Source organism: Mastigoproctus giganteus, chromosome 14 (assembly GCF_048544385.1).
Source record: "Mastigoproctus giganteus isolate SK-2022 chromosome 14, ASM4854438v1, whole genome shotgun sequence".
Classification (NCBI taxonomy): domain Eukaryota; kingdom Metazoa; phylum Arthropoda; class Arachnida; order Uropygi; family Thelyphonidae; genus Mastigoproctus; species Mastigoproctus giganteus.
In genome coordinates, this window is record NC_143588.1 from 77886513 (window position 1) to 77910552 (window position 24040).

Consider the following 24040-nt stretch of genomic DNA (forward strand, 5'->3'; position numbering starts at 1 on the left):
TGAGATCATTATTAGACTCCAGGATGATCCCTCTGCTTCTGGAGAAGCGCTAACGTCTTTCCATTCCACAAAAGAGATGCGAAAGATGTGATGGGAAACTAACTACAGAGCATGAGCTTGACTTGAGTGGTGGGAAATAGCGTGGAGTCTGTGGTGAAGAATATATAGTACAGGACTATCTGGATACTAATGGTATCTTGAATAGAACACGGCACCGGTTTGAGAGGAGAAAGTTTTGCCTAGCCAATCTAGTTAATTATTATGACGACGTCATAAAAGTTTGATGCATGAATCAGCTTCGACATTTTTTACCTTGATTCCAGTAAAAGACCTAGTTATTACGATTCAGTCAAACATGAAATTTTCCATGCAGCTTGAACAGACGGCTACGAAGGCACATGGTGGCTTGCCTATGATATATATGACCTTTTGTTACGGTTCGCTACGAAAAGCTATTATTGAAAAAGCTGAATCGAAGTGGGATTAATGGCAAGATCCTTCGTTGGATCAAGGGCTCGCTAAAACGAATGGGGGACAGAGAGTACTCATCAATTAACATACCTCAGGGTGGACCAGTGTAGCAGGTAGAATCCCTCGGGGATAAGTATTAGGGCCATTTCTGTTTCTTATCTTCCTTAAGAACATTGATGAGGGAGTACAGGGGAAGTTCTCACAGTTTGCTGATGATTTCATGGTAGAAAGGATGGTTAACTACCGGAACCAGGCTATTTTGCTTAAAAATGGAAAATCGGTTGCAGAAACGGTCTAAAAAATGGCAAGCAATCTTTAATGCTTTAAATGTCAGTCCAGAAATTACAAGCTAGGGGCAGATGAGTTAAAAACAATTCAGGAAAAAAGACCTAGTTATTACGATTCAGTCAAACATGAAATTTTCCATGCAGCTTGAACAGACGGCTACGAAGGCACATGGTGGCTTGCCTATGATATATATGACCTTTGCAAGTAGGGAAAAGGATCAATGTTCATTTATATACGTAAGACGATAGTGATATCGCATTTAGAATACTGTGTCCAGGTCTGAAGGTTACACTTCACGAAAGACAGAGCTTCTAGAAAAGGTTCAATGAAGAGAGGAGTGCAGATCGATAGCCATATGAAGAACGGCTTAGAAGGTGAGGACTGCAAAACTTGGTAACTAGACAATTATTGGGAGGGGGGAAACCTGACTGAGATATATAAAGCCCTAAAGGGAATCAGTAAAATGAACGACGGAGGTATTTCTCCACTGAAAAGAAAAACAAGAACCAGCGAGGAAGGTTGCAAATGTAAAATTCTGGGTAGAGTAGAAGGCACGAACTCGCGAATTTTTTTTCAGGCAGTGTATTGCAGACCATTAGAATAAATTTCCCGCAACAGTGGTAGAAATAAATACTGTCAAACAGGCCTTTGGCATATATGAACCCACTGGTGGTTATTGTGTTGTTTTGCCACCAGTGGGGTGTACCTCAGAAACTTGTGATATCGATAGATACGTTATTAGATGGGCGAGTGGAAAATGTCCATTAGAACCACAATTACTGACCTTAACTGCAAATTCACATTTTCTGGTAGTTATTTATTATATATAATTTGACTTAATGTTTGATTTAATTTGTGATGCGAATTTTATGGAATTTGTTCAATTTATATTCTTTTTGGCAAATTTACTAATTTCTGATTAACTTGTAGATAAACTCTTTTAATAAGTTTCACGCTTATTGTCTTACTTACTCTGCCTCTTCACGCTTATTATCTAGGTAATTCTCTTGTTAAATTAAGCAGGGAATATTCCTTGGATTTTTGATATATTTGAGTACGTGGTGACATTATAAAATGAATTAATACTCCCATCAGCAATGCTCCAGTTTTAATTGTGAATATAAAATAGCATACCTTTAAGGCAATTACAATTCTTATGAACACTCCCGTCTTTATTTATAGGTGACAGAACAGCGGAAGAAACACTCACAAGACTGGTGACATTCCTAGAGACTGAAGTAGACAAAAAGAGAATATCCATGGAAATGAGAGAGAAAGTTCTAGGTAATAATTGCTTAACTTCTTTTAATTCTTCGCCATTAAAAATTGTGTGGTTTTATTGAAATAAAATTAATATATTCTAACAGATGTCTCAATTGTACGGTGAAGACCACTTTTAACGGAGGTGACCTTGAGGCATATGGAACTTGAAGAAGTTTCCTGAAATGAGTGAAGACAGCAATTTCCCAAACCAAATTATTGACAAATCACCCCAATGGTGATTTACATGTCCGCGTGTATTGAATAGCTGAAAATTCTCATATTTAAATTGAAAACAAAATTAAATCTACATATCTACAGGGCAGCTAAAAATGTCCAAATATATTAGACATCCGAAGTCTCATCTCAGATATAATTTATTATTTTTAGTTTTATGAAACCCACAAACACGAAAGGCATTATATCCTATAGTATTAATTAGTACCGTGCGTGGATTGAACATTGGAAATATGAAAGAAGATATTTGCTCAAAATAGACGTGAATATCTGTAAATCGTAATTTTCAGAAAATACGTATGTAGGGAGGTTGCTCTAGAAAACGGAAGTTGAGGGGATAAACGAAAAATAAAGAAAAGTTGGTTCTCTAAGTTAAAAGTGAACTATAAATGGATGTTGACTGGTTGCGGCACATGTTCGGACGGATTGGGAAGAGAAAGAGGGGGAATTACAGAAGCCAATTCAAAAGAAGAGTGCCCACTGAAAAAAGCATGAAGCAGAAACAGAACGTCTATGAGGCAGAGAGTGTTAAAGTAATAAAAACAGATATGAAACTCTTTTAACAATTACCCTACTGATTCAACTGTTAATAATTGTTCTTAAAATATTCTGATTTATAATGTTAGTAAATCATTTCTAGAAACGCATCAATTACTTAATTTCTCATTTAAAAAAATTAACTCATTAAGATCTGGTAAATATAATAAAATAGATTTCTGAATGAGACGTTTCAAATGACTTTTTGCATCTACAAAGATAAATCTTATGATTTACCTTTGTAGATGCGAAATTCGAGGCCAATACTGTGAGCAAGTATATATTCAAGAATAGTTTTGATAACGTATAATAAAAAAATTTCTGTCATACTAAAATTAAACTGTTTTGTGACTTTTGGCCCACCCTACAGCAATTATTATTATTACTATTTTTAATTAATTATATATAATTTTAATAGATTATGATTATGATATTTAAATTTACCATACAATAATAAAATCCCTTCTAACCGTTACAGAAATCATATCAACGGCTCTGGTTGAAAGTTTGCGCGAGTATCCAACTCTCTTTCCAAGTGAGCCAAGAGGTTCATCTCCAGAAAGTGAAGTATATCCACGCTTACTTCCAAAAGGTGCGACAAATATCAGCAAGAGGGAACCGAACATGAAAATCAATGAAGGTGAGAATTAATAGGCTAAGAACAGTTTATTTTAGAAGTGCGGAATACAATTTTTTTTTTTCGATTAGTTTATGTCACAGAATAAAGATTAATACGATTCGACTAATAAGTGCTCTTAGGAGTCTAATAATAAAGAAAGTGTCATAAAATTTCAGGTATCGAAATTAAAAGAACAAATTTTTCTTCACGCGAATTTGACGTATGTCAGGTTTTTCAAGTAAGCGCATTCAATATTTTTACTTTTCCATTTGGTGGAGGCAAACAAGCTGTGTTAAAGAAATTTTTTTTTTTTATCAAGTTTGATCTTCAGTTCTGTTTAGTCACAGCTCATACTACTTTGATTGAATATTATTCCAGCTTAACTTAAATTGTATTGCAATGGACTTAAAATGGTTGTTATATTTTATAACAATCATTTAGGAATAATATAAATGATTATATTATTATTTATTACTTTGTACACTTAAGTGGTTAAAATAAACCTCGCTTACAAAGTGCAAAATATATGTAAGTTTCACAACTCGACAAAATTAGCAGAAAACGTGGAGTAACTCGTGCAGCTTGCAATGAAGCGAGACAAAATTTGGTATGATGGTGTACCATAGAATAACGATGAAATAAGAAGCGAGAAACTTCGGACAGGTAGAAGGAACATTTATAGGGGTTATATAAGAATTACCAAAAACGTCACATTACAGAAGTCGATACAAGATCATATATCAAATGATCTTGTATTGAGAACACATGAGAATACCGCCTCCAACCATAAGTATCCCTTTCTCCGATGTTAGCATTAGCATTAGCAGAGGCATATGATACAAAAAAGCAAGCTTATATAGTCTCAACAGCCAAAATAAAAAAAAATAAAAAACTTTCCCATTTCACCCATCAATTCATTCCAAATGTTTCTCTACTTCTGCCTTGAACTCATTTAAGTTGTTGACCTCCACTACTACAGATGAAGTTTGTTCCAACTATCAACCACCCGCTAGCAAAAAGGCGAATTTCCGCACATCTATTCTATCCTCAATTTCAATTTATTTCCCCTCAGGTGAGTAATCTGAGCAAGAGGAAGAATCCCATTAGCATTGAGCTTGCTCTAACCATTCAATGCCTTATACACCTCAATTAGATCACCTCGCAGGTGCCTAGTCTCCAGAAGCTGCAATTTGCAGAACTTAAGCCTTTTTTGGTAACACCAAAACTTTGTTCCATCACCAATCTCGTTGCCTTTCTCTGTACTCGTTCCAGAAGCTCTACATCTTTCCTAAAATGAGGCCTCCAGACCTGCATACAGTACTCAAGGTGTGGCCTGACCATTGCCTTATCCCTGCTAGAAAAAATTCTGTATATCATTGACAAGAAACCATGTGCTTACTCTTGCAATCTGTCTGCACCGCTCAGAAAACTTCATATCTGACTGCACAATTACCTCCAGGTCGTTTTCGTTCTCCACTACCCTGAGTCTACGTAGAACCACCCAGTTGATACATTACTCTGGGGTTACTGATACTCATATGCAGTACTTTACATTTGTCAATGTTAAACTTCGGTTGCCATCTCTCAGCCCATCTGCTCAACTTTTCCACATCCTCTTGCAGTAGCATACTATCATTACTGTCATCAACAACCCTGCCAACCTACATATCGTCTGCAAACTTAGACATTAACCCTGATATACTTTCATCAATATCATTGATAAATACCGAAAATAACAATGGGCCCAACACCGAGCCCTGGGGGACTGCATTAATAACATTAGTCCACTAAGAGCAGTGTCCATTGATAACCACTCTCTGTCTTCTCCCACTCAACCATCCTTTTATCCATTGTAGCAACTTGCCCTTAATGCCATACTGCTCTAATTTGTACAGTAGTCTTCCATGTGCCACAGTATGAAAAGCTTTCCTAAAATCCAAGTATCTGATATCAAAATTATTTTTTGCATCCAGTTCCTTTGTGACCACATCATAGTATGTTGTTATTTGGTTTTTAGGAGCATTAGCAACTAAGGCCATATTGTCAGGGATATTCGGTGGTCATTCCCTGACCTTTCCGCATCCTTAGTATTTGGTGGTGAGGGGCTCGAACCCCGGTCTAATCAAGAAGCGTGTGCTACGCACTGCTGCTCCTTCCCACCTGGCTACGGAGGTGCCACACACACACACACCATAGTATCCAATCAAATTAGTCAGACCAGACTTTCCCTTGAGAAACCTAGACACCTTAGAGGAGATTTGATTGAGGTGTTTAAGGCTCTGAAAGGCATCAGTAAAATGAATGGGGACGAAATTTTCAAGATTATAAATGATGCTAGAACTAGGGGACATAAATTCAAGTTACGGGGGGAAAGGTTTAGATTGGACTGCAGGAAGTTTTATTTTAGCCAGAGAGTTATAAATTACTGGAATTAAGTTGCCTTCATGGGTGGTAGAGGCCGACAGTTTGGGGAAATTCAAAGGTCATCTGAATAGTACTTTCGGGTAAGGGAAGCGCATAGGATGATAGGTTTAATTTCCTTTTTTTTTATTAATTATTATTATTTAGTTATTTATTTTTTATTTTTTTTATTTATTTATTTTTTATTTATTTATTATTATTATTTTTTTTATTTATTATTATTTTTTTTATCTTTTTTTTTTTTTTTTTTGCTGGTGCAGCATAAGCCATAGGCTTTTTTGCACCATGCGGCCCCGTTACTAATACTAATACTAATACTAACCCATGTGTTTACTTGTACCGCAATGATTCCCAGCAGTCTCTGAAATACCCTACATCTTGTTTTCTAGGCTGCTGCTCATTCCAATAGAAGCAGTGCAAGAATCACTTTCACCTCTGCCAGTGGCTACTATTAATCTATTAGTCCTTGTATCCCCAAGCTAGCAGTTTTCCGACCCACCTAACACTGCCTCGATAGCATCAGCAAATATTCTTGCACCCTTTCTATTTAAGTGTATCCCATCCCTGTAGAAGCAGTCTCTCCTGTTAACAAGTACAGTCCAGGCTGAAAAAAATTCTACCCCTTGAGCCTTGCACAATCTTTCCAGGGCCGAATTGATCGACAAGGCTCTCGTCATATACTCCCTCCTATCGTGTCTGGGCAGAATTACAGACACTTTCAAATTCAACCCTAATTCACGGCTTTTTTTCAAGTAACAACTGTACTTGTTAAGTTATTCTGCCGGTCTCCTACTTTTAATATCATTAGTGCCAACGTGTACAACTATATCACCTTTTGTGCCCTTAAAAGATGATATCCGCTCTACAATGTTATCAACCTTTTCCCCTGGTAGACATACCCTAGTCCTGTTCAGCCTATCCTTTTTACATACCATGTTCCCCGTTTCCCCGACAATAGAGTCACAAGATTGGCAGGGTAGGGTGGATGGTTGATTTGTATAATGCCGTATTTCGTCAGAAATGTCTTCACAAGTGTGGAGTCATTTTCGTGCAACAAGAACCAGCTATCTTTCTTTCGAAATTGCGGCCTCACTTGAGAAAAATGATTGAATAGTCTTTGAAGCACCTGTACGTTATTTTTGTTGTAGAGTTTTAGGAGCATCAGCGACTAAAGATATATTGCTCCGTGTTCTGTGGTAGATTTTCTGTTTGTTGGATGAAAAACCCGAGTTTCCCTGAGAAATACTATGCTACTTTCGCCTGACACCGATTAACTCAGCCACGTTGTGAAAAAGATCCATAAAAATTCCGACGAATCTCGAACTCGGGTCTTTTTCGCCCAGTGTGGGGGAGGACAGCAATTCTACCAACTGTGCTACCCAGTGGGCTAAGCTGTACATAGAAAGCAGCATTAATCCTCTTCCTTTCAGGTACAAATTCCTTGTGAATCACATCGTTTATCGAAAAACATGATCAGCATCGTCTTGATTCTGGACTTCTGTAAATGAAATTTTTTGAGTCTTAGTGATGATTTTGTATCCCACTGCATGCTCTGCCGCTTCGTCTTTGGGTCGTACTGAAGCACCTAACACGCATCTCCATTTACAATACAGTCAAAGAAACTAGGATTGTCTTGGCAACTGTAGATGAAGTCTTCGATTGATGGCACTCTGCTTGTGCTCATCCGTGCGGCTGTGCGGTACAAATTTTGCACAGACTCTGCTTTTACCTAAATCTTCCTGCAGGATTTGACGAATCGTCTCCTTATTCATATCTAACTCATCGGCCATCATTCTGAGGATCAAACAACGATCTTTAGCCACAATTTCCCGAACCTTTGCAACGCTGTCCACTTCTTGGGTCATCGCGAACATCCTCACTTCCGTCTCTGAACCGCTTATACCATTCAAATACACTGCTAGAACCTAAACGTTTCGTCGCCATAAATGTTTTAACATTTCATACGTTTCTGTTGCAGATTTTCTCAGTTTAAAGCAAAATTCGATATTCCTCCGTTGCTCCATTACAAAATCGTGACACGGAACATTAACACTACTGAAGAAACTGTTTGTTACTTACAACCTCTCAGTTTACTGTACAATCTCTATACCACCTATTGGAGGAAGTTTGAACTAAAACATACCACTTCCGTTTATATTCAAACTCATCGGACATGACAGCACCAGTCCAGGAACTTTATTGCTACAGCTCGTATTTTTAACTGACATACTCGTAAAATATAGCATATGTTTTAAAGTGATTGAGTTTGCATTGATCTAGCAAATGTAATACTGAATTCGGCAGACTGTTTTTTTTTTCCATAAAAAAAGTTAAACTGCAGCCATTATCAACCACACTGCAGGATGGAAGCCTCCTCAACATGATTGTTGAGGGAAATGGACCATAATCTTCCATGCTGGTCCACTGCGGTTTGGCAGATCGACCGTATTTAGCAGTCAGGAGCTTGAACCCCGGTCTACTCAACGGAGTGTGTGTGTGCGCTACTGCACTCCCACTCCTGACCACTCGGCTACGGGGTCCATAATCACAAATATACACGTATAATTATCCATAATCAGTTCTAACTATAGTTGTCGTCCTAGTGATTCTCAATGGAACGTTCAAATCAATCAGATAAAACAGTAGAATTTAAACAAAAGGTCATTTAAAGGAATTTAAAGGTCATTCATTACTCCTTACATTAATTTTAATTCTTGAATTGCTTTCTGATGTACAGAATCTCATTTTGCAGTTTATTAAATATATGAGACATATGTTGTTTGGTAATATTGAATGCAGTTGTCGACGTAGCAAATATTTCACTATTCAAATCCGTATCTTTTATAATTTATAAGCTAAACTCTGTGGATTAATTAACAAGAGAGGATTAGCATATTCAAGTAGGGATACAAACAGTGATGTAAACAGTGTTTAATTATTTTCTGGTTGTTGAGAGACAAATCTAAACGTTTAATGAATCCTATTTTAATACAGTACAATGCTTTTTTATTTCCCGGTTAGAAAATGATTTATATCTTAAGGTGATATTGTTTTCGATATTATAATAAAATAAAGTTATATTTTTTTCTATGGTTCCTGAAAGAAACTATCTTATATTTTTCAATATTTACTAAAAATTATTTATGGAGATGCAGTTACTAAAAATAGTCCAGACCTTCCATAGTTTTGTGCAATGTGTTTGATTTTTACAAGACATTAATACTTTTATGTCGTTTGAATAAAATAACAATCTCACTCTTTCGGAGAATGGGAGAGGGGCTAGGTCATTCATATAAATGCTAAATAATAAAGGCCTCAAAGAGGACCCCGCTTGCACTCCAGTGAAATGTAAACTATCTAGAAATATTATTGCGATAGGTTACTAGTTAGAGATTGCAAGAGACATAATCGATTACCCAATCTAAAAAAAGTAATCATGCAACAGTACCGTGTGTGAACTTATGAAACAAACATCGGTTCTGAATATGCAAATTAGCTCATACATAACTGAAAATATGTATCCAGAAGAGAAAGTTCTAGTCATTAGTGGGGAGGGAATATGATTATCCCCTGATAACTAGGAAACACTGTCAACGGACACTCATGCTATCAGATATAAGATTTGAGGAGAAGGGCATTGACTACTTGAAATTTTCGCCGCACAGCATTCTATACACATTCAATGGAACTGAGATATGAAGATCTCTGTGACCACTCGGGAAATATTTTCACTACGAAGAAAATTATTCACCAGTTATCCTCCATGGAGAGAACATTATTGTCCATTAGAACCAGGTATTGCTGCTGGTGTTGCTACCTTTGGTCACAAAACTACCAGGATTATCTAGTTTCAATACAGAGCTTTGTGATATTTCTATCTCCTGGAAGTGTCTCCATAATTTGGATATTATATTTAGTGGAAATTCAGGACAACTGCTAATCTACCTATGATTTTCTCCACCTCCATCTTGCTAGCCGCTCTTAACCGCATTCAATCCCCAAGTGATTGTGTATCTGTGCACAGATACCAGCAAGTCTGAGTAAGTTTTCTGGACCAGGAAACATTATCTGTGCTAATATCCATGTACAATCGAACTCAGTGATGCACTACCAGCTCGTTCAATTTTAAACAACCCATATTTACATATCATAAAGATGCACATATGTGTACTCATTTGCTTCTGCATCAGTTACTTGATGATGTGCACAATTTCAGTTCAATTTACATAGGTAAGTATGTAAATTCGGGATTTACTGGATACCTTTCACTCTATTCCAGTTACAGAAGGCATCCATTTGAGTCCTCGAGAGCTGAAAAACCTAGTGTAGATTCCTTACTATGATGCACAAGAATATGTATTTATTTAATGAAATGAATGACAAAAATTTCATGAATTTCAGTTTTTCGTTATTTGTAAGGTTAAGCTTTCCAATAATGGAATTTTTTGTTCCTACTGTAGGCCCTGGAAGAAAAGTAGAAACAGCGGCAAACACATCTCCAAACAATCTCAGTAAGTATCAGTCGATTATTGTTTAATTAACTGGTGAAATTTCCATGAAAAGAAATTACTCTTTTCAACACAGACTTTTATCGTAGTACAAAGAGTGTAAGTCATTAGTATTAATCTTTGGTCAAAGATCAAGTATTATTAATAGAATTTTAATAAGTGATAACTGTGATCATAAATTCATTCGAGTAACGAGACCATAATCATAATAAAGCTATGATGTATTAATATTAGCCATATAACGCAGTGATAAATAAAGCTATAATGTATTAAAATTAGTAATATTCGCCATATAACGCAGTGAGTTTCCCTCCTCAAGTAGTCAACCTCAACTATCCACAGATGTAATCCCAAGTTCGTGTAATGCGGTCATGTGCAGTTGGTTGTAACAATATCTTAAGGGAGATTAAAGTCTAAAATGATTAATATGCAGTGGGTGAAACAGACTGAAAAAATACTCGAATGAAGTCATGATCAGAGTTAATCTGCGTCGGTGGCACAGTGGGTATAATCATCATATTGTGCCTAATATTGTGAACATTTACAGCCATCTGTAAGTATATGAATCAAACCTAGTCCTTTTCCATGTAGAAAAGGGATTCTTATCGCCTGCCAAATTTGAGAAATACTTCTCATCAAGACTGAGAAACTTTTATAGGGCATATTTTTCACACTGTAGCCAAGTGAATCGATCTCAAACAAGTCTCAATATTTACCTTTTCGGAAAAAGGGTTTTCATCCCGAAAATAACCAAACCTAACAAAGCATACACACAATTATACATACTATACTGACTTCTCATGGCCATGAAGTGGTAACCCCTCTTTAAAATATAATACATAAAAAACAGATTTTCTGCTGGGATGGGGGGGAGGGTAAAATATTTTCAAATCGTGCATATGTTTTATCACTGGATTCCTTAGGAAAACTAGAGTATTTACGACAGGAGTTCAACAAATTATCTATTTAGGCCATAAAAATATAGCTTTATCATACTCTCATAACTGTCTATATCTTATTCGCGCAGTACATGTATCACAAATATCTGTAATATTATTTATATTTGTTCAATACAGTAAAGTTACGGAAGAACAGGAGAGATTTAAAGTAACCAACACAAAGAAAACACAGATATAATGAAATAAGAGTACTGGGACATCATCAAATTTTTGACAAAAGAAGGGAATGAACGCATGAAAGATATACATGGTTATGCTGTTCTCTTCTGAATACCAGATTAAATTTTGGTTTAGGCAGTTTAAGTGCAGTAGAGAATCACAGATGACACTAGCTCGGAACGACCAACGGAAGTGACAATTTCTGGAATGTGTCAAAAAAATATGAAGGACAGACGTATTACTGCCAGAGAATGTAATATTTCTGACGCGTCGGTAATGATCATCTTCCAAGAACACTTGGCCACGTCGAAAGTCAGTTCCAGCTAGGTACTAAGGATGCTCACAAACCCTTCATATAAAGTAAAGTGCACGGTTCAATTTTTAGGAGAATATACAGATCCACAAGGGTTTCTCCCAAGCATTATAACTGGTGATAAAACGTGGATCCACCGTTGGGATCCAGAAACAAAACAGAAGTCTATGCAATGAATATGTCACGAATCACCACCGTCCAAAAAATTCAGTACTCAGCCATCTTCTGGGAAGATAATGGCCATCATTTTTTGGGATATGGATGAAATTCTTTTGATAGACTAGATAAGAAAACAATTACCAGAGATGTCTATGCTGCTGTTTTCAAAAATTTAGGGGCCACAAAGGAAGAGAGGAATTAACAAAGGGTGACTTGCTTCTTCATGACAATGCTCCTATACAAATGTCCATTAAGCAAATGCTAAACTGGAAGATTGCGGGTTACAGGAGTTAAACCACCTGCCCTAACTTGTAGACCGACTCGGTCAAAAGTGATTATTTACTTTTCATAAATACCTGCGTAGGCACCAGGATGATGATTATACCCACTGTGCCACCGACGCAGATTAACTCTGATCATGACTTCATTCGAGTATTTTTTCAGTCTGTTTCACCCACTGCATATTAATCATTTGAGACTTTAATCTCCCTTAAGATATTGTTACAACCAACTGCACATGATCGCATTACACGAACTTTGGATTACATCTGTGGATAGTCGAGGTTGACTACTTGAGGAGGGAAACACATAGGCCGTTTGTTTTCATTTTTATATATTTCTTTTTTTTTATTTTTATCATTTATTTTTATATATTTTTGTTGATTTCATTTAATTGTTTTATTTAGTTATTTGTTTTATTTTATTTTTTATTATATTTGTTTATTTTTGGTTATTGCAGTAACGTCTGCGGCCTCACTGCGTTATATGGCGAATATTACTAATTTTAATACATTATAGCTTTATTTATCACTGCGTTATATGGCTAATATTAATACATCATAGCTTTATTATGATTATAGTCTCATTACTCGAATGAACTTATGACCACAGTTATCACTTATTAAAATTCTATTAATAAAACTTGATATTTGACTAAAGATTAATACTAATGACTTACACTCTTTGTACTACGATAAAAGTCTGTGTTGAAAAGAGTAATTAGTATTAATCTTTATGGATAACGCCCAAATTGCAAATTTAGGTGTCTTAGCTTCCACTATTCAAAGAGTAAAGGCTAAAATACAGCAAACAGGTCATTTTCATATCAAAGAACAAGCGACTAGTGCGATGGATCGTCTTCATCCCATAGCATATCTTAATCCAAAATCACACGGCTTAATAATGTTTTATTTCTTTTATCATCCTTTAATGTTGACGCACAATAAATCTCCCCCTATCCAACTTATTAACCACTAATATCTTTGAAATGTGACGAGAAATGAGACGGATAATGTTAGCTACTATCATCGAAACATTTTGAGGGGGGGTGCATGGTCTTGTCATAGCCATGCGGCCATTGTATCGCTGCATATTAAGGATGCGTTTAATTAAGAAGCGAAATTACAAAGTGAATACGAATTAAATTCAAACGTACATAAAACACACTTTTTTTTTTTTTTTTTTTTTTGGAACTGAGAAAAACTTAATACAGTACTATGACGAAAATCTTAAACGATATGGACAAAGTGATCACGGAGTCACAAATATGAATACTTTTACATATCCTATAACCTAACTTAAAAGCCACTATTCGTTAGCTCTTACAGAGATAAACAGAACGACGTTAAACTAACACCGTATTTCGCCAACAGCATCTCACAAAATCTCCAATGCAGCCCTTCGAGTAAAAGATTCAGTACCAGTGATATATGGGATCTGTCCAGGTCATTTAATTCCGTGATATACTATCTTTCATCGTAGAAATAAAAATATTATGGCATTCTTATCAGAATTGAAATGGATTGGAAGCTACTTCCAATTCAATCAAAGTTTTATTAATAATTAAAAAGAAAAAAATATGAAGCTTGAAACATGAATCCCCCAACCGATCTTCTCTAAATCCTTGTTTAACTTATACACTGAGCTGCCACTTTATTAGGTACTCTTTCCCTTTTCACGAAATGGAGTGCTCCTTCAGTAACAGAATCACATGTTCGTACAGTACAATTTAAAGCAGGAGAGCGGATACGTACGGATACTGCAAGTGTATGTAATTCAGTGTGAGAATGGACAAGATAGTCGGCCTGACACTCCAATGAGTATCTCGGAAACTGCAGCCCTACTGGCGATTTTGACATGCAAGCTGGTGGTGGAGGTACGAGGAGTGTTTTCGTAGTACATTGGGCTCCTTCCGGCCAGTGTATCCCGTCACGGCTGCAGATGGATCCATTTGTAGATTTGCATCTACAAATGGATTCTTCCAACAGGTTAATAAGCCATGCCACAAGGCCATAATTGTATAGAGCTGGTTCCAGGAACATCAGAGTGAATTCATACAATAGCAGTAGCCTTCCCACTAACCAGATCTCAATCCAACTGCGCACGTGTGATGTAAGGTGGAACGAGGTGTTCGGAGCAGAGATCTGCAACCATCCAATTTACAACTGTGGGAAGCAGTTGAGTCAACGTGGACCAGCATCCCTGTAGTTCGCTTTCAACACCTCATTGAGTCCGTGCCACGATGAATCCAAGTTGTGCTGAGGCCTAAAGGGACCTTTGACATGGCGAGACAGTGTTTATTTTTCGTGATCTTCACGCCGTTGGGCTGTGGGTTAATCTGCCGCTCATAATCCAGCGTTTTCTCCAATAGAGAACAGTTCAAGATCGTTACTGAAATGTCCTTTCCGAGATTTATTTCATGTAAATATTCCGCAGTTCCGATTACCTCGATTTTTTCCTGATTAATACTTACAAGGTAACTTCAGATCTCTCTAAATAAAACTGAACTGTTGATAATAAATTGTAGGACTTTAGGCAAATCAGCTGTGTTGCTCTGCTGTGTATTACTGTATATCTGTACGAGTGCGTGTGTTCACTGGCTGATTTTCATGATGTGGAGCTGAAAAACGTGGAATAACTCACGTGAAAAATTCCACACTCTCCGCCTGAAATCGGCTAACTACACTTCCCCCGGGCCCACAGTAAGTGTCTCTGGTAGAATGTGGACCATGGCTGCGAAGTCGCCAGGTGCCCACACTCAACATAACAAAACACATACAGTACCTACATACAAATACTTGCCGGCCTTGGCTTTTTGCCTTTTCAGATGCTACAGCGACATATAGGAGAAATCCTGGAGATCGCAATTAATCAAATACACCTTGACTTTGATTCCCCCCGCGACTGAAAAGGCTTTTAAAAATTCCTCCAATCTGTGAGCACCCGAATCCATACCTCCTTTTAAAAAATAAAAAAAAATGTTCCATACTATAAATTTCGGAGCAAAAATATTCACTTAATCCTAAACCTACAAAAAATACATTATTCTGCTTTTTTTTCTGACAATATTTGTTTTCTAAATTTAATCAAAACCAGCTTTAGGCCGATTAGACCAAATCTGGCCTGCATCTGTGTTTTTTTTTTTTTTTTTTTTATGGACTGTTATTTGACGTTCAGTTTGCAGTCAATTTCAGAAATAGCTTTAGGAGCCAAATTCTTCTACTTGTTTTACGCCTACCACTTAATGTAGTGAAACAAAGACCTCGCAATTTGACAACATAATAAAGGAATTTGCAGAGATAAAAGCCAGAAAGATTAGGCGTTAAGTATAAATAAAAACTCTACAGTTATAAACTAAATGCTTATTTTTTCAAGAATACAGGACCCATGACTATGTACAGCCCTATGTGCGCTTAACAATAACTGTATATTGCAAAATAGTCCTTTGTCATGCACACTGTATGAAAAATGACACAAATTGCACATACATTTTCAATAATAATAATAAATTTAAATATGTCCATATGTTCCTGAAGGACCCTTCCTATGCATGCAAATTTAAGGGAATTATTTTGTTATCCAAAACTTATTGAACCGTCTGATCATTTTAAAAATGCAATCTGTTAAATAAAGAATTTGATTCGCGTTGTATACAATACAAGAAAAGAGAATTTTTTTCCTGCAATGCTTCTGCCATTAAACCAGCATAGCGGTTATGATTGCTGTCCACCTACACTGCGTGGAAAAGGCCCGTGTGTGAATCCCATCAAGACGATAGAATTTTTATATTTTTGTTTTCACACTGGTTAAGGGTTTCACAGTTCCCCTCCCCAAGAAAATTTATGTTTCTCGTCACAGTAAAAGAATCATTGAATATTGTACAATTTACAGACAAAATATATTGACACCTCATAGTTTTAGTTGCAATGTTGCAAAATAAACAACCTGCATTTGATTAAATTTTTCATATTTTAATTCCGCTCTAGGCTATGGTCCTTTTTTATTTAGTAGCATTCCAGTAGATATGTATCGAGAGAAGGACATTACGTAATGGTTCATAATTAATTAATTTTAATTGAAATAACACAAACTAAACCACGTGAATTGTTGTTATCAAGTGAATTTTACCGTGTACAAATTATTACGTTAAACTCCTATAGAACAGGCCCCGCGGGCAGCACAGTTGAGATAATCACCGCCTTCAACACACACCGTGAAAAAGACCAGAGTTCGAATCCCGGAGGATTTTTGCACAACATATTTTTCAATATGTATTACATATTGATTTTTCCCCCCCAGAAACTGGGATTTTTTCGTTCAGCAAACAGGCAAATCGGCCAGAGAACACACGCAATTTATAGACAAAATAAATATATGGGTAGATGTAATCATTTACACGGGATCCTAATATCATAATTTGTTTGTTTTTTTTATTACATATTGATTTCACAGTTGCGCAATTGATTCTTGCCATCAGACCTAAGAATTGAGATATTGATGAAACCAAAGTAGTTTACATCATAAAGTAGGTGTTAAAATGTGGAGTAGCAGAGAATTGCGCAGAGATCAGGAGAAGAGAAGAACGCGGCATTAATCTGGAGGTAATTGTGCAGTCATATATGAAGTACTTTAAGAAATGCAGACAGGCTGCCAGGACAGTTCATTGGGTTTTGTCAATGATATACAGGAACTTTGACAGCAGGGACAAGGAAGTGATTATCCCACAATATAAGGCAATGATTATGCTGCATCTTGAGTACTGCATATAGGTCTGGAGGCGTGTACGGCTGCTGAAACGGATGCAGGGAAAAGCAACGAGATTGGTGAAGGAAACAAAAGGGTGGTCTTACCAAACAAGCTTCGGTTCTGCTAACTGCAGCGTCTAGTGACTAGGAAACTGCGAGGTGATCTGATTGAGGTGTTTAAGGCTTTGAATGGATTGAGCAAGCTCAGTGCTGATGGCATTCTTCCTCTTGCTCAGGCTACACATATGAGAAGGCATAAATCCAAATTGAGAAAGGACAGTTGCAGAACAGATATGAGGTTTGCCTTCAGCCAGCGGGTGGCTGATTATTGGAAGACACTTCCATCTGTTGTTGTGAAAGTGAGTACTTTGAATACATTCAAGGAAGAACTAGACAAATTAAAGGAGGGGGATGGACAGGTGATGTAGGATGAGTTTTTTCTTCTTTCTTTTTTTGGCTGATGCTTTATAATTTTATTTATTTTTTTTTTTTGCATCATATGCCACTACTACTAATAATAATAATAATAAGGTACAAGAAGCTCACTTGCACCCACAAGCACCTAGCAGAGCAGTTCATCCAAATGATAAGGCACCCAGAGACCATCCCGAAGTTTCTCACTCAAGGAATCACATATCTGAAGTCTAAAGACCAAGAAACCCAGACTGAGTACACTCGCAGACACGACCAGGTAGCCAGGATAATACATCAGAAGCTAGCAAGGAAATACCAGTTGATCAAAGAAAGTGTACCGTACTAAAGTACGAACCCCAGGCAGTACTAGATACCCCAACCCACAAGCTATACTGGGACTACGCCATAATAACGGACAAGACAATCCAGCATAACAGACCGACATAACCCTTGTCGACAAGAAGGAAAAGGCTACCTATCTGATTGACATTGCAGTGCCCAACACTGGCAACCTCCAGAAAACCCATGAGGAAAAAATCAGGAAGTACACAAACCTAAGACAGGAGATCAAAGAGATGAGGCATATGCAACAAGTAACGACCATCCTGATCATCGTGTCAACCACTGGTATGGTTGACACGATGATCCCGTCACGGGATGAACCCCCAATCAGGGAAAAATAATATAATAATAATCTAGAAATTTTGCTAATTCTTAAAGTAGTTCTGTTGTCTGGGAGTTTAATTTACTTAATGTAATATTTTGTTCACAATAAACTTCATTTCATAGCAATAATTCACGTAGTTTAGTGTTATTCATAATTCAAAGGAGGTTATTTTTTCTCATCCATATATAGAAAACAAAAACAGAAATAAAATAAAGAAGCATTCGTGTACACTCGTACACTTAAGGTTGTACACGAATATAAAAATGAAAATGGGTTATTGAGATGAGCAGAAGTCATTCAACAGTTTTTTTTTTTTTATAAAATAAATTAAGACATATCAAGAAATTTTCTGTTTTTACTGTACAGCTGGGGAGAGAGTGTTTACAAGTTCACTATAACTATCCTTTTATTTATTTATTTATTATTATTTTTTTATTTCATGCCCTCCCAACATTCACTGCTATCTGGAGACTAATCAATATATACTTTTCTATTTATGATGCAAAAGACAATAACAATTGTTATATTATAAATGGCAATAAATGTGAATAAATAACTGTTACTCATCGGGAATAATGATCTGTTCAATTGAATTCGTTATATTTGTATCAATGTGTAATTATTTGTAAAAGAGTAAAACAGAAATACGGCAATGATTCTACTGTAAATAGATTCTGCCTCAGCTATGGTGAGAAAATGTTATGCACAGTATTAATAAAATTCATCCTATACATTAGTTAAACAAGTACTGATAACTCATTAATATAGTACATAATTCTCCAAGTGGAATAATTATAACTTGACTGTTTTAACTAGATCTTCAAATGGAGAGAAAACTAAACACTTCTCCACAGTTACCTAAAACTGAAGGCCAAATACAGAAGGTACAATAGGTGAAAAAAAGTAAGTATAAATTATTTTATTTTAATTATTTCTTTTGTTTGCCGCATAATGGTGAGGATTTAAAAAATTCAAGTGTTTAAATCGACTGTCAAATTATTGAAACCATGGGCGTATAAAGAAATTGCATTCGGAAGGATGAGGAAGAAGGGGCTTGATATAACTAATACACCTTGGACAGGGGTGGTCCCAAGATTATCTAAATTTTCTGATAGTGAACCTTCAGTATTTAGAAAACTCACTGGAATCTATCCTCCCGCTTATTCAAGCTGCTGACATAGCAATGGCTTTGGGTGATTTTTTAACTGTCAACTAGCCAATTTAGGATCTTCATCTCCATCACTACAAACGAGAGCTCTCTTTAGTATACAGGAACTTCACAGTTATAGTCTTGAACAAGTTTGCAAATTTCCAACCAGAGAAAATGCCTACTTTGATCTTATATTCTTCCCTACTCAGATAGATATTCGCATAGATAATCCTATATTCCATTCGGATCATTTGCCAATCACTTTTGACATCGTTGCGACTTCCAATAACTTCAAATGCAACTCACGTTCTCCAAGGTTCAATTTCAGAATGGCTGACTAACCTCTGCTGAACCTTGCTCTCAGCAATATGGACAAACAGTTCTTTGATGCTGTTGCTTACATCGATGTGCTCACTAATAACCTGATCAACTGTGTCCGCTCAGCTATACGCGACCTTGTTCCTCAATCCCATATGATGGCACACTATGCCTATCTACACTGATATAACAGAGAGTTAATTCATAAAATAAACCTAAAGAATTCTATAGGAACAAGTATAAGCAATCAGGTGAGAGTCAATACTACAAAATATTCAGTCAAATCCGCAAAGAAGTGAAAACGCTCATATTAAAACCTTACAATATATATATATTCTCTTATGATGAAATTCTCTTATCTGACAAATTCAGTATTGCACAAGAGTTTTCCAAACATTTTTCCAGAATTCAAACTAATGATACATTGGGATCCGCCTCATTTCCTGACTTCACATTAAACATCATACCCTCATCAACCTCTTGATCATAGATGATGAATTAAACTAAGCTTTAAAGAGTATGATAAATGACTACACCAGAGATAAGATACCTGAGATAAGATACCTGCCTTATTTTGGAAAAAGACTGTCACTAATCTTAAACCTATCATATTTCGTATCTTCAACTTGTCTCTCAGGCTGGGTGAGTATTCGAAGCCCTTTAAGCAGGTTAACATACTAAAAAAGTTTTAGTTTTCAAAAAAAGGTGACAAATTTGCTGTATCTGATTGCAGACCTATATCTTTGCAAAAAACAACCTTGCTAAGCTCTTTGACACAGTAGTTCGCAAAAATCACTGAATTCTTCACGCCTTTCATTAATCAGAATCAACATGGTTTCTGCAGTAGAAAGTCTGCGATCACAAATTTGCTTCCTTTCTGGCAATATACCTCTGAAGCTCTTGATAACCATTTTCAAGTCGATGCTGCTTAGATAGACATCTCTAGAGCATTTGATAAAGTCTCTCTACAACTACTTGAAAAACTTAAGCTGTACGGTGTCCGTGACCCTTTGCTCTCATGGCTACGGAGCTATATTATTCATCGTTTCTTGAGCGTTATCATCAACCAAGTGAACTCGGATCCTTTTATACCACTAAGTGGAGTACCTCAAGGCTGACCTCCTAGGTCCTCTGCTTTTCATTGCTCTCAACAATGATCTTCCTTCTTTCATCAGCATCTCCGACGTTCAAGTTGTTCTCTACACAGATGATCTTAAGATCTACTCGGCAGTTAAGAATAACTGATGCTCAGCAGCTTCAATGCGCCCTCAATAAGTTCTCTCTGTGGATATCTCTGAATGGCTTGTCTGCTAACCCCTCGAAGTGCAAAGTAATCTCTTTCTAATTCTGCAGATCCCGCAACTAATAAATACGGAATACACTATTAACTCTCTGGTCATCGAAAGGTGTGACCAAGTCAACGACTCGGGGGTTCTCTTCTCTAGCAGTTGTAAATTTGATGCCCAAGTCCATAAAATCACTAGCAAAGCATTCAAAACACTGGGATTTATCAAAAGGAACACCTACAAGTTCAAAAACTATACATATGCTGTTATCTTATATAAAATCATTGTTCTGCCAATCCTTGAATTGAGTTCATCCATTAAAATTTTGTCCGATATCTCGCCTTTCGTAACCTCACATTAAAAATGCTTTCATGTTTCTAAGCGTAAAACGCTTAGAACACGCATGTGCTCGTGTGGCGTCTGTGAAACACCTTTATTTTGTTTTAATTACAAAAAATTCATTTTTAGCTTTTTTTCTTCTTTTTTACTGAATTGAAAACGGTGTTCTATTAATCATGATTTGCTAAACTCGGTTACAAAACACCGATACCAAACAATAATGATAATAAAGAATGTTTTTATCTTATTACCAAGAGTTACATAACAACAGTTTTTATCCTTGCAATGAAATAAAATCAGCCTCATCTGAGCATGCAAGGCTAATGAACATCTACACAGGTGGCGTGCTGTGTGAGGAAGTATAGCCGCCAGACATCACCTGTACGATGAGCAAAATGTAATGACAACTTACATACTGATGAATAATTGATATCGTCTGCGCAGGCGTTTGAAGAGGGCACTTGCGTCGATAGATTTTGGACATTATATGTTTTAATAGACTGTCGAAAGGACAGAGACTGCTTTTTATAAAGTAATGCTTCTCCAGAAACATCTTTTACTCAACCTAGAAAATAACAACAAAAGCAACAGCAACGACAAAAAAAAAACATAAAATACCAACAAAATAACAACAACGATTAAATGCAGATACCCATGTTTATTAGCTAATTTCAACGTAATTTTATTCCTACAAATTTCTGTATATTTTGGTTGTGTACTGTACGAGGGTATTTCAAGGCTGACCTGGACTTTTTTTTTAACAATAGGTGTGTGTGTATCAGAACAACAGAACACTCTTCGTGGCTGATGGTGGGAGCAGTGCGTTCTGTTCCCGATACATAGATACATTTTAATGGGCATATGCCCATTAAAATCAGTACGAGATAGCGTCAGACTCAGTCATTTCTAGTGCAAAATGGCACTGTATCATCAACTTTCTGTCAAGAGTTTGTTGAATCTAGTATGTACGGGTTATTTATTTATTATTTATTTTTTTGTAAAAAATAAAAAGTCCAGATCAACCCCGAGCTATGAAGTTATATAACAATTTTTAAGATTTAGTAAAGTTTCTCTTTCTTTGCTTAGAATCTGAAGTGTCAAAAACAGGATGAGAAGCCCATATCCGAAATCCCACTGTATTACAGATCCATATCAACAACCACCACCTGTTTTTTTTATATATATATATACGACTATATATATTTATTGCTGCATGCCTGTATATTGCCGCTTTGTTGGTAGTATACTTTCCACCAATAAGACGCAACCCGCTAACTATTTCTGTTCAAATAGTCACTCCTTGTAGCCTCTGTAAGTCACTTGCCTTATCATGTATATGGCCCAATGTTTCTTATATCTTGCCTTGTTAATAGTGTTATCTTAATACAAATTGATTTATCGTTATTCATTGTAAAATGTGAATATTTGTCAATAAATTTGTAGTGAAATATTAGAATGCTGTTTAATAAAATTTACAGGAAAACCTTGCTTATTCTTTACTTTTCAAAATTTTTACATCCATAATTCTTGCCCATACTGGAAATCTCAAAAAAATCTGTTTATTAACTGAAAAAGTAACGATTTCTATAAACCTTGATGGCGTGCGTTTCTAGTCCCTTCTAGGGGAAAAGAAAAAATGGGCAACTTGAAATTTTTATTGGAAAAATCGGTAAGAGTTTGCTGTCGCTTCATATTATCCCTGGTAAGCTCAGGCGAAGCCAAAGAACTTAATCCCTACTAACTGGCCCGGCTCCCCGCGCCTGGCACGATAACTAGGGATCGGTGGTGTTCCCTATTCTAAGATGCCAGATGAACAACATAACACGACATACAGATAATAATAATACATGTCGACGATGCCACCTGGCCTCAGAAACGATCCAACACATCACCGCGGGATGCAAGGTGATCACCCAGACTGAGTACACTCATAGACACGACCAGGTAGCCAGGATAATACATCAGAAGCTAGCAAGGAAATACCAGTTGATCGAAGAAAGTGTACCGTACTACAAGTACGAACCCCAGGCAGCACTAGAGACCCCAACCACAAGCTGTACTGGGACCCGCGCCATAATAACGGATAGGGCAATCCCGCACAACAGACCGGACATAACCCTTACGGATAAGAAGGAAAAGGCTACCTATCTGATTGACATAGCGGTACCCAACACTGGCAACCTGCAGAAAACCCATGGGGAAAAATCAGGAAGTACACGAACCTAAGACAGGAGATCAAAGAGATGTGGTATATGCAACAAGTAACGACCATCCCGATCATCGTATCAACCACAGGTATGGTGCCAAAGACCCTACATAACAGTCTAGCAGCAATAGGTCTCCTAGTGAACACCTACAAGGAACTCCAAAAAGTCGCAATTCTGAACACTTGTAGGATAGTCAGAGAGTTCCTTGACCAACAGTAACACCAGACATAACAACAACCACCCTGTGTACTTGGTAGCAATACCTGTCAAGATGTGGAATCCCCAATCAGAAAGAAATTATATAACAGCAATAATAATAATAATAATACACCACCTATCACTCACACTATCTGGCCTTTACAGGGTACTGAATTCAACACAAGAGAACTGATCGTAAAGTTGTGAAAAATCACCGTTGCGGCTTGACTCTAAACACTACGTACTCTGTCGCTTCATATTAATGTCCCGAAGGATTAATAATATGTATTGATATATGTGCAAGGGCGGATCCAGGTTTTGCGGGACCTGAAGCTTATATAATTTTGGGGCCCTTCTTTAAGAAAAAGAATGCAAATTTTCTTTGTATTCTTTTTCTTAAAGTTGGCGGCCACTCCAGCGTCACCCGACACGAGGGGAAGTGTAACAAAATGGAAGTCGGAGTGGAAAGAGACAGCGGTCTTAACCGATTGTCGCTAAAATATCTT

At 36.8% G+C, this 24040-nt stretch overlaps 1 protein-coding gene across 1 annotated transcript in view; it reads left to right on the plus strand.

Moving 5' to 3' along the window:
• The window catches only part of LOC150075267 (uncharacterized), a 155452-nt gene extending 133136 nt beyond the window's left edge, over positions 1–22316 (plus strand). Inside the window, exons 9-13 of the mRNA XM_090389295.1 lie at positions 1942–2043; positions 3272–3433; positions 10294–10344; positions 18853–18939; positions 22216–22316. Coding sequence (XP_090245421.1) covers positions 1942–2043; positions 3272–3433; positions 10294–10344; positions 18853–18929 — 392 coding nt within the window. The 3' untranslated portion in view covers positions 18930–18939; positions 22216–22316. The remainder of the gene's footprint in view (positions 1–1941; positions 2044–3271; positions 3434–10293; positions 10345–18852; positions 18940–22215) is intronic.
• Positions 22317–24040: the final 1724 nt, after the last annotated feature.